The sequence below is a fragment of the Castanea sativa genome, chromosome 10 (assembly GCF_040712315.1).
Source record: "Castanea sativa cultivar Marrone di Chiusa Pesio chromosome 10, ASM4071231v1".
NCBI lineage: Eukaryota > Viridiplantae > Streptophyta > Magnoliopsida > Fagales > Fagaceae > Castanea > Castanea sativa.
The window spans coordinates 18,486,644-18,498,811 of record NC_134022.1 but is presented as its reverse complement, the minus strand read 5'-3'; the positions used below and the strand labels follow the sequence as shown (position 1 = coordinate 18,498,811).

The 12,168-nt window shown below is 37.8% G+C and overlaps 1 protein-coding gene across 1 annotated transcript; it reads right to left on the bottom strand.

The window, feature by feature from the left end:
* Nucleotides 1-7,768: 7,768 nt before the first annotated feature.
* On the bottom strand, nucleotides 7,769-8,619 carry LOC142611538 (uncharacterized). The gene has a single exon (XM_075783598.1). The coding sequence runs from the start codon at nucleotides 8,489-8,491 to the stop codon at nucleotides 7,925-7,927; it is 567 nt and encodes a 188-aa protein (XP_075639713.1). The 5' UTR covers nucleotides 8,492-8,619; the 3' UTR covers nucleotides 7,769-7,924.
* Nucleotides 8,620-12,168: the final 3,549 nt, after the last annotated feature.

Below are 12,168 nucleotides of genomic sequence, written 5' to 3'. Positions count from 1 at the left end.
GCAAGCTGAGAATTGGCTTGGACGATGAGGGTCTTGGCTTCAAGGAATCTTGCTAAACTCAATCCTGTTAGAAGTGCTTCATACTTAGCTTCATTGTTGGTTGCTGGGAACTGTAATTTGACCGCGTACTTCAGGATTTCTCAACCTGGTGATATAAGGACCACCCTTGCTCCTCCGACCTTCTTGGTGGCAGGCCCATCTGTTTGAACCGTCCATGTCTTCTTTTGGGGCTCTTATTCTTCTTGAGGATAAGTGAACTCTACAATAAAATTAGCAAGGACCTGGGCTTTAAATGTGACCCGAGGCCGATATTCTATGTTGAACTGGCCAAGCTCTATAGCCTATTGGACAAGGCGCCCCACTGCGTCTATCTTATTCATCGTCTATCTTATCGGTTGTTCTGTCATGACGACAATGGGATGTGCCTGAAAGTAGTGGCATAATTTTTTGTAAGCAACTGCTAGGACAAAAGCAATCTTTTATAACCTTAGGTAATTCGCTTCAGCTTCCTGAAATGCTTGGCTGGTGTAGTATACCAGCCTCCGCATGTCTTCCTCTTCTCTGATCAGTGCCGAGCTTACTGTTGTATTGATACTGCCAAATAGAGTTGCAGTTTCTCTCCTATTACTGAAGGGCTTAACAATGGCGGCTGTGTTAGGAATTCTTTTAACTTCATCAAGGCTTCCCCACATTCATTTGTCCACTAAAAGGCCTTCTTCAAGACCTTGAAGAAGGGTAGTCACTTGTCTATCGCTCGAGAGACGAATCTGTTCAATGCCGCAACTTTTCCTGTTAAGCTCTATACATCCTTTACTGTTTTAGGAGACTTTACCTCCATTATTGCCCTTATCTTGTCTAGATTAGCCTCTATACCCCGTTGGGATACCATGAATCCTAAGAATTTCTCTGATGAGACAGCAAAGACACATTCTGTGGGGTTTAGTTTCATCTTATACTTGCGTAGCGTGTCGAAGGTTTCCCTCAAGTCGTCCAAGTGGTCCACTTCGTCATTGCTCTTCACTAACATACCATCTACATACACTTCCACATTTCTTCATATCTGATGAGAAAACATGCAGTTCACTAATCTCTGGTATGTGGCTCCAGCATTCTTCAGTTCGAAAGACATCACCTTGTAATAGTATAACCCTTGACTAGTGTTGAATGCAGTCTTCTCTTGATCTTCCTTGTCCATCATGATCTGATTTTAGCTAGAGAAGGCGTCCATGAAACTTAAAAGCTTATGTTCGGCAGTTGAATCCACTAGTTGGTCGATCCTAAGTAAGGGGAAGCTATCCTTCAAGCATGCCTTGTTGAGATCTGTAAAGTCGACACACATCCTCCACTTGCCGTTGTTCGTCTTTACCATCACTACGTTGGCTAGGCACTCAGAGTAGAACACTTCCCTTATGAAGCCTACCTCTAGGAGTTTCTCATTCTCTTCTGCTACTGCCTTATAGCGTTCAGGCGCAAATATTCTTCATCTTTGTTGCACTAGTTTGCACTCCGGATTAACATTGAGACGATGCTGGATGACTTCTTTATCGATTCCTGGCATACCTTCGTGCTTCCAAGCGAAAACGTCTTGGTTCTCTCTCAGGAAGTTTGTTATCTTCGTATTCTCTAAGGCTGAAAGTGTTGAACCTATTTTTAAGACTTTGGATGGATCCCCAAGGACGACCTTAATTTCCTGTGGCACTTTTGACAGTTCAGGGACGCCTATCATCCACATGTGATTTTCTCCTGATGCTAAGGCAACTTGATACCATTCTCTTGCAAGAACTTGGTCTCTTCTGATTTCCCCTATGCCATGGGCTGTAGGGAATTTAACCTTTAGGTAATAGGTTGATGTCGCCGCTTTCAACTTGTTAAGCATTGGTCGTCCAAGGATGACGTTGTATGTTGATGGGCAATCTACTATAAGGAAATCAATCTCCTTGGAGACTTGTGCTGGATAAGTGCCTGCAATTATGGTTAGCTTAATAACACCTTTGGAAATAACCATGTCCCCGATGAAACTTACCAATGGGAAAGTGAATGGTCGTAACCTTTTTTTGTTCAGCTTCATTTGTTGGAAGGCTGGCAGATAGATGATATCTACTAAGCTTCCATTGTCTATCAGTACCCGATGCATGTTGAATTATTCCATTCTAAGCATTATAACTAGTGAATCGTCATGGGGCTGTCTAATGCCACGAGTGTCTTTCTCTAAAAAGACGATATTTGGTTCGCTGTATCTAGGCATTTTTGAAGGAGGGAATTGCAAGTGTACACTGTTTACTTCTCTTGTGTACACCTTCTTCAGTGATTTGGAGGATCCGTCTACTGCCAATCCTTCTAAGATCATCCTTATTTCTCTTATAGGTGCTTTGTTACTCCCTGTCTCCGGCTCCTTTACCTTCTCCAACCCCCTCTGTTGTCTTCTATATGGCTCCGTTCTTTGTACAAACTTTTGCAATTTTCCCTGACGGATTAATGTTTCTACTTGATCCTTCAGATGCCGGCATTCATCAGTGCGATGCCCGTGGTCCTGGTGGAATTTACAATACTTGCTTTTGTCTCTTACTTTTGTTGGAGCGTGAATGGGTCTAGGCTATTGCAGAGAAGGTTTGTCCTTTATCTACATTAGTACTTGCTCGATAGGCATCACTAGAGGAGTGAAACTAGTAAACTTAAGTCTTTGGTTTGGAAGGTTCTTCTATTTTGGATGCATGCCCAGCACCCCGTGTTTCCTTCTTCCTATCAAGGTTGTGACTGGTTCCTTCATCTCTTTTCCTTTTAGTCTTCACTCCTTTAGCTATTATTGCATCCCCTGCATTCATATACTTCTGGGCCTTGTGAAGTAACTCTGCCATTGTTTTCGGTGGACTCTTGGTGATTGAGAAGAAGAAATCTCCTAGTAGCAATCTTGCTTGGAAGGTCGTCAAGATCACTTGGACTTTCGCTTCGTCCACCTGCAACAACTCTTTGTTAAAGTGTGTCATGTATTGTCTCAATGATTCTCCCTTTGCCTGGCATATGTTGAGAAGATGCCTAGTTGGCTTCTTGTGTCATTATCTGCCAATGAAATGACGAAAGAAACCTTTGCTAAGCTGATCGAAGTTCGCAATGGTACCTGAGGGCAGTTTGCCAAACCACACCTTGGCTGTGCCCTTCAGCGTTGTTAGGAAGGCCCTGCACATTACTTCGTCTGGGATCATCTGTAAAAGCATCAAAGTCTTGAACAACTCAATGTGATCCAAGGGATCGCTTGAGCCATCAAAGGACTCCAATTGGGGAAGACGAAACTTTGGTGGAAGTAGACGGTTCAAAACTTCTATGGTGAATGGTGAATCTGTCCTTCGGATCATTCCATCTAAGTTCTCCACGACTTTGTCTTTAACCGCATTCCTAAGTTCATCCATCTCCCTCCTCATGTTACGAACCTCGCTCTCCATTCTGGATGAGTTTTCTTCTGACGTTCTCATCCTCCTGTTCGCCTGGCTATCCGATCCTTCCTCGTTATGGTTTCCTTCGATCCTCTAATGCTCTTCTTCATTCTAGTTCTCCATGATCTGCTGTCGTTCCTCATTCTAGGATTCAAGGGCTCTCCTTAGCAAGTCACTTTTTCCAAGCTGGCTATTAGGGCTTGGATTTGCTGTACATCTTGTTCAGCATCCATCTTGTGCTATGACGTTCTTTTTTGTCACTTAGGGAAGATGATTTTGAATGATTAGCGCTTCCCACAGATGACGTCAAACTGATGATGTGAAAAATCACCAAGTTGAGGACCTCGTCTCAATGGATGGACGATCCCGTAACTGATCGTGTCTCTAGTGAAAACATGCAAGAAAGCTTGGGAAAGAAGAGTAATACACCGGTGTGGTGTTTGCCAAAAACACTCTGATGCTTAAGTCAGAAAGGAAGAAAATGATTAGAGAGAAAAAACAACTTGGAGTGGTTTTTGGGTGAGTATTTGTGTGTACCTTTTGATTATGTTATTCCTCCCTTTTATAGTTGTTTCCTCCCTTTATGGATAATGAATGTCTATATTTATGTTTAACGGCTACTGTGTTATCAATGAGAGTCCTGAGGCGCACAGCTCATTTGTTACTGTTGCTCTGTCAGTTACATTTTATCATCAATACGCGTAATAAATGTGTAACGCTCGTTTGGATTGTCATTAACATGGAATGACAATCCCATGTTATTTTTTTGACTCATTAGAACCTATCTCTTTCCAAATTAGTTATCATAACATCTTCTTCTTCTTCTTTTTTTATGTTTCTCAAAAAAAAAAAAAATCTTTTTTTAATTATTTTTTTTATAATTCAATAGTTACAATAAAATAAGAAATATTTGAATCTTGGATGTATTGGAGACCCCATATTCTAGGAGATTTCTATCAATTAAATTATAAAACTCTTGACATTTATCGTATATCATTGATTAGTAGTTTTTTTCCTTGTTATTTCATTAGAATGCATAACGTTTGATCTGAATGTAATTAAATGAAATTATTAAGACTTAGTTGAACTGATAAAGATTGTCTTAAAAGTTAAAAGTAGTTATTGAATAATTCTAGTATTTTTTTTTTTGAGAAGAAAATAATTATAGTATTAAAGGCTCAAAGTCCTTTGGGACTTGCTTTGATTGATTGCTTTCATTAGTCATTGGAGTGAAGGAGGAGGTTTTCACTTGTTTACACTTAGCACTAGCATGAAGTTGGTTAAAAATCACATTGAGATTGATGGTGGTAGTTAGGACAATAATGATTAATGAAAGGTAATGTCGACTAGTAAGATGGTAATCATAAATGATAAGCTGGAGATGCACCAGAAAATCACCAAATGGTATCATTAAAGCTGTGGAGTGTGGACCCTTTGATATATGAAACAGAATCAATTGGGTGAGAATGAAAACAAATAGCAACAAGCAAAATAGGATCAACGTACTTGTCCCAGACTGACATATATGCTTTCCAGCGAACCACTAATCCTCCTCTTATCCATTGGCTCCCAAGTTGAAAGAGAGAGGTCAAAAAGAACCATCATATACCAAGCTTTAGTTCTCTCCTGTATGAGACAAAATGGAAGTAATTGGCTAAATGCTTGCAGTGTGTGAGATAAGTTGGTTGAAAATTACTAGTTGCTCGTGTGTTCCATAGAACAACCCAACTGAAAAACAAAATAATTGTCCCCTATAGAGCTTTCTTAGTTCCCAAAAGCATTTTGAATTTTCAAATTGACATTGAGTTCATGAAATTGAAGATACAAAAATTTGAATGTCAATGTCAGAAGAAGAAGAATTATTTTTTGTGTATTTTGTTTTTAATGGTGACCATAAAATTCACTATATTTATGAGTTACATCTCAAGTAAATGAGCAATTATTAGCGGAAATCAACGCAAGTTATCAAATGTAGCCAATCCCATTATTACCGTATCTGACTCCAATTATCAACCAGCTTTAATATTGAGACTTTCTAAGAAAACAATTTCTCAATATCTTCCAAGCAATCACTCCCCTTATACCATGAAAGAAATCAAATATTAGGGGAAAAATATTGTATATTTTCTTGCCTAGATGATGTGATTACATCTCCTTTTATAATACAAAAAGTCTTACATCTCTACATAGTAAGAATTGTAAAAATATACAATCAATTATAAAAGACTAAATTAGCACCTCTCCATGTGTAAAGTGTTTGGGGGTTCAGGGGGGAAAGGATTCAAGCTGTGGGGTTAGCAGCATGTTGTAATTATCTATCAAAAAAAAAATTATAAAAGAGTGATTATTGGAAGAGATAACGTGATTGCTTCTTTAGAGGGCTCTAATAGTAATGGAGGTTAACAAAGACCAGATTTGGTATTAGGGGAGTGATTGCTTTGACTATATTGTGTGAATGTTTCTTTAGAAGATCCCAATATTAAAGATGGTTAACTGGATTTAAATATGTTAATAATGGGATTAGTTCGATTTTGTATCTTACTTTGATTTTTTTTTTTTTTTGGGTAAGGAAGAGCAATTCATTAAAAACTAACCAAGAAAACCAACTGTTTGAGGATAAATCCTCTCATACTACATGCCAATTTGGTCATAATACAAAAACATAGAAATGTCCATAGGCGGACTTTCAAACACAACAAAAGATATATGATATTTGGTCTTACTTTGATTTTCGCTAATAGTAATGTCATTACAATTTTCATCTAAAATATATGATACGAATATGCTCGGTAGAGAAGGTCACGTCATCTACTCAATTCATTAAGAAATCAGGTCACTTACACAGCCCAATCACAACAAAGTAATGCCTATTAGGTTCAACCCTTATAAGATCAGACCATCAAATGACCTATTTGACAGCAACCTACAATAGTGATCTCAACATGAGAAATCAATAAAGGCACAAACTAAATTATACCCCAAGATCAGCACCAACGGATACAAGCCAAGCCATTTGACACTAAAATTGAAGAAAATGGTTCTCTTTCAATAACCACTTAGAACAACCTTAGGAAAATGACAAGAGAAGATACACAGAAGCCAATCCCTTAAAAAAATATTTTCTTTTCTTTTACGAAGAAAGCTTGATCTCTAATTTAAGCATCAGATTATCAATGTCATTTTGCTGACTCTTTTTGTTGGAATCTATTTTCCAAGTCACCTACCCAATAAGGGAAATTTTTACAGCCATTACTGCAATGTATTCCCTAGCCTTCTTTTAATAATTGGAGGCCCAATTCTATTTCCTACTCGCAGTTCTTTTAGTGCTGATAGGGGAAGGTGGGCCGACTTTTTTTTTTTTTTTTGTGAAATAAAACTCATTATTCAACTTTATAAAAAATTTAATCACAATATACATTGTGTATAATTTAGTTCATAAACTTTCAATCACTGCATTTGACCTCTAACGTTTGGATTAAGTCAGAGTTCCACCTAAAATAAGTGTGTTTACATATGCGTGGGGCAAGTGACCCCTACTGATTTCATTTAAAATCAAACTTTAGGACCAAAATGTAGTAATCGAAAAGTGTGTCTACAGTCTTTGAAGTTTGAACGCAACCAAAAGTTCAACAAAAGTGTGCACTCATACAAAAATTATTGCAATGGATGGCTAGCCTACTCCAAATTAATTAATAGGAGAGATGGCATGAGAAGGTCAGCCCTTAATTTCCAGCTTGAGCACCACCAAAAATGCCTGCTAGTTTTCACTACAACAAAAATAGAAAATACGTGCTATACTATTAGTAAAGTTTCGAGATAATCATGTCAGGAACGAAAATTCCTGATATTTGTGGATGGAGATGACTATGTCCCATTTTACAGTTTACACGAAATTTTGTAATAATTTATGTCCCTTCATTTTGGCATTGTTTGTCAACTTGGCTAATCTTATCATAACAACCAGCAAAAAATGAAAGAGTTCTCTCTATGAATGATGGGTCCTTCCAAAATAATACACCTAGTAATGAATGTTGCTCATAATATTTTGCCCTTTTGACCTCTGCTAGTAATGTGGAAGGCTCCATTCCCATCATGTCAGTCTATCCCTACTACTTTGTTCTCTTATATAGAGTAGATGGGCAGCCCCTTTTTCTTCTTTTGTTTTCTTGCAAAAAAATGTGTTTATTCTGCCAATAATAATAATAATAATAGTGAGGATTTAACTCTTTATTTGAGCATCTCTCTAATTAATTTTAAAGGTATATGATTAGCTTGCTTCTTTTGATTTAAATTGAATCAAAAGTACTTCCAAATTGCAAGACCCATAACTCCATGCATGAAAACAACAGCAACATCAGTTTTAACAGGTTAAGATTCTTTGACAAACTCATACTAGTATCCTTTAAGACATTTTTCCTAATTAATTTTATACAATACAATACAATGCATTGCCGTACATGGTACCGTTTCAAATTTCATGAACTTTGACCGTATCTTCAAAACAACCACCTAGACAGCTTCTTCTTAACCTTCTTCTCCTTAATAGTATCTAAATTGGGTTTCCATCCCTTGCCTGATAATTCCCTACTCAAATATTCTGGTCTCCCATCTAATATCTCGGGCAAAAACTCCGGAACAAACCTCTCCTCTGTCCTCTCCACGTTTTCTTTCTTTTGTGACACAAATTCTTGTTCGTTGCCTACCCTGGCAGGGCACATCAGAGCAAACAAAGGGAGAAACTTTGATGAAGACAAAAGAGATTTCGAATGTAAAACTGAATTCGCCCTTAAAAGAAGGCGGCGAGCTTCTTCACTTGACAATGAGACCGGCTTCCCTCGTTTCATTGGAAGCATTATGTAAGTCTTTTTCATCTCTAGATTGTTGTCAGCAGGCAATGGAGTTGGCCTTCTTTCATTCACAGCTGAGTGCAATTCAACCACAACTTGTTGTGGGTGCTCTAACATGAGCTCAGCCACGGTTAAAGGTTTATCAAATTCATGAACCGTGCCATCCCATAGAATAACTTTGGCATTAGATGGACGGTATGTTATATAGTTTCCCATGAAAAAAGAGAGGCTCAAAGAAGTACTTCACGAGAGCAATGTGAGGCTTGAGTGTACAAGATGAGTTTGTGTTGCATTTTATTAAGAAGTTGGGTGTGTAGAAATATTTAGGAGGTGTTTGTTTAACCGCTCCATTTTGTGACGGCCATTACATTGGACTTGAAATTAAACATAGATGGGTTGTTGGCTTTTGAGCTGAGATTAATAATTAGTGAAAGACATTGACATTGACCTACTCCTCATTGGCACTGATCCAATGTAAAGTCTGAGGTTTGATCCAACGGATGCATTTGGATCTACGGGGTCCCATAATGTGGAGTGATCTACAAATTTTGTGTACCTAATAAGAAAAATAAGTGGTTCAACTGTAACTGTATTAACTAATCCTTAAATTATACATAATAAAGGTGTTGGATATGACTCTCCAACTATATGCCTCCCATGTGCATAGTATTTAAATCATATTCAAGGGAATACTATGTGTTTTTCATTTGTAATTGCTCTTTAGTTAAATTCTAATCTGAAAAATAAGAGTTCTCACAGTTTGTAATTAGAAGGCAACATTATGAGTTAGGATGACTTTGTGCTGATATGATTAATTATGGTGAGCAGATATATACACCTTAATTTTATGAATCAAGTGGTAGGTGTTTGATATCTTGGTCTATCAATTAGATTATATGAATGAGATTGGATGATAATAATATTTGAACAAAGACAATGAGAGATGCCATGAACAATTTTTATAAGCAATTAACAATTTGATGATGTTCACCCGAACCAAATATTTTGTATATACTATAGCATATGCAATTGCAAGCAAAGTGATGAGAATCAACAAGCATTCAAGGATATATTGCATATTCTAGTTGGGCCTATTACAAGAGCAAGATCCAAGAAGATCAAAGAAGCACTTAATGGGCTAATTCAAGAGATTTGGGCTTATTCTAACGCAGGACATTCCAAGCTTGGCCCAAAGGAAGATGAAGGCGTAATAAATTTAATCCAAGCTATTGAGGGCTGATCTGGCTTAATTGGGAATGATTATGGGGTGGATTGATGGCTGATTGACTTTCCAGCTCTATATCAGTTAATGGAGATTTTTTCCTATTCTGGAGCTGCTATTTCAGACCAAATCTACCTGAATTTAGGGCTTTTATTATTTAAACGTTTTTTTTATAGCAATTTTCCTATTTTGGATCTGCTAATTTCAGACCAAATCAACTTTTATTTAGGGTTTTATTATATAGTACGTTTTTTTTATTTAGGTAATTTATTTCCTTGTTTTTAGGTGCATTTAATGCTTTTTTAGGTCAAATTACAGTCCTGATATGTTAAGGTATCAATTAGGAGTTATTTTAGAATATATTTTCTTGTCTGTCAAGTTTTATGGAGCCTTTGAATAGGCACTGAAGTCTGTAAACGTTTTTCAATATATTATTGAATAAAAATCAGAAAATGTGAGGCTTTGCTCTTCTTTTGGTTCTTCAAGAACTGTGAACTTATCAGGGATTCTTCCTTGTGGCGTTCAAACTTTATACATTCGGTTCGTGATTCTTTATAATCATTGGGTCAAGGTCAACTTATACATTTGGTTCGCGTTTCGATTATATACGTTGGGTCAGGGTTTCTATCATAAATTTTAGCTTTCCTGGGTAAATATTTTAATATTTTTGTTGCGTCTCAAAGCGTGTCGATTGAGGTTCGCATCATTTGGTATCAGAGCACAGGTTCTAAAATCAGTTTTCTATCCCTTTATCTTTTGTTTCCTGTTATCATCCAATCTTGTTTCTTTTGTGTTCTTCATTCATCGTTCTTATTTTTTTTTGTTTTTGTTGAAGTGCACTAGGTTAAGATCGTGCACCCAGCCCAAAAAAAAAAAAAAAAAAAACATAAAAAAAAAGACATCAAAAAAGAAATAGAAAACAGAAAAAAAAAAAAATTGTTTGTAGTTTCAATTCTCTCATATTTTCTTGCCGTTGGTATTTGTTTAAACACTACAAGTTGAATTTCTTGTTCAAGTTTATTAGTTTAATGCAGAACTGAAAAGGCAAAGCTACGAGTGGAAAAAGGCAAGAAAGTGTGAGACTAATATTGGTAAAAAGCCAATTTAAGAGTGAAACATGAGTAGGAGTGACATAATTTGAGTGCAAACACGTGAGGGACTGTTGTGAGGAATTATTTCTAACAATTTTCTGTAGTTTCAAAATTATGTCTTCTAGGGGCAAAACATCAAATAGGGAAGGAGGGTAGGAGTCGTCCATCATTTTGCAGGCCATGCAACAACAATTTGAACACATGAACGTGGTGTTTAATGATATTCGGGATCGGATGGATAGACAAGACACTGTTATTGCTACTTTGCGTGAGGAATGTCCCCAAAGAGGCCCTAATGCTAGAAGGCAAGAAAGGCGTGCGCACATGGATGATTCTGATGACTACCACGAGGATGAGTTTGAAGATGAACAAGGTCAAGCTTCATTGAACAATGAGGGCAGGTTTGTGCAGAGGGGAGAAAGGCGTGGTAGAGGTTTCCGAAGAGATCCAAGATGGCAAGATGGGACTGACAGAAACCTAGGAAACATAAAAATGAAGATACCAACATTCCAATGGAAAAATGATCTAGAAGCATACTTGCAGTGGGAGAAGAAGGTGGAGTTAATCTTTGAGTGCCACAACTACTCCGAGGAGAAAAAGGTAAAACTCACTGTGATTGAGTTTACTGACTATGCTATTATTTGGTGGGATCAACTTGTGATGAATAGAAGGAGAAACCATGAGAGACCTATTGAGACTTGGGAGGAAATGAAGGCCATCATGAGGAGGCGGTTTGTTCCTAGTCACTACTATAGGGACTTGTATCAAAAATTACAGAGTCTTACTCAAGGCTATAAGAGCGTGGATGACTACCACAAGGAGATGGAGATTGCCATGATTCAGGAAAATGTAGAGGAGGATAGAGAAGCTACCATGGCAAAGTTTCTGAATGGGCTGAATCGGGACATTGCCAACGTGGTGGAGTTGCAGCACTACGTGGAGTTGGAGGACATGGTGCACATGGCAATAAAGGTGGAACGACAGCTTAAAAGGAAAGGAACTTGGTCATTTCAAAATCTGGGCTCCTCTGCTTCATGGAGGTCAAATGGGAGGAAAGAAGAAGTGGCTATTTTCAAGTCCAAAACTGAGCCACCAAAAAGGAGAGATGAAGCTCCCAGTGTCAACAAAGGTAAAAATGAATCCCAAACTCGTAATTGTGATATTAAGTGTTTTCGTTGTTTGGGAGTAGGTCATATTGCTTCACAATGCCCAAATAAGAGGACCATGATCGCATGTATTGATGGAGAGGTGAAAATTGAAAGCGACGAAGGTGATGTCCAGATTCTATCACTTAAGGATGCTTGTGATGATGAAGTGGAGTATCCAGTGGAGGGCGAGTCACTTGTGGCTAGGCGTGCTTTAAATGCCAAAGTCAAAGAGGATGACATGGAACAACAAAGGGAGAACATTTTTCATACTAGATGCTACATCAACAACAAGGTATGTAGTATGTGAATCATTCAAGACACTGATGCTATTGCAGATGATCCCAAACGAGGTGATGTGTAGGGCATTCCCAACGACATTGAAAGGAGTAGCCAGAGTATGGTTTAGCAAGATAACCCTAGGAACTATTGCAA

Excerpts from the sequence above, each read along its gene's own strand:
- LOC142611538 (XM_075783598.1), bottom strand. The coding sequence starts at position 8,491 with ATGGGAAACTATATAACATACCGTCCATCTAATGCCAAAGTTATTCTA.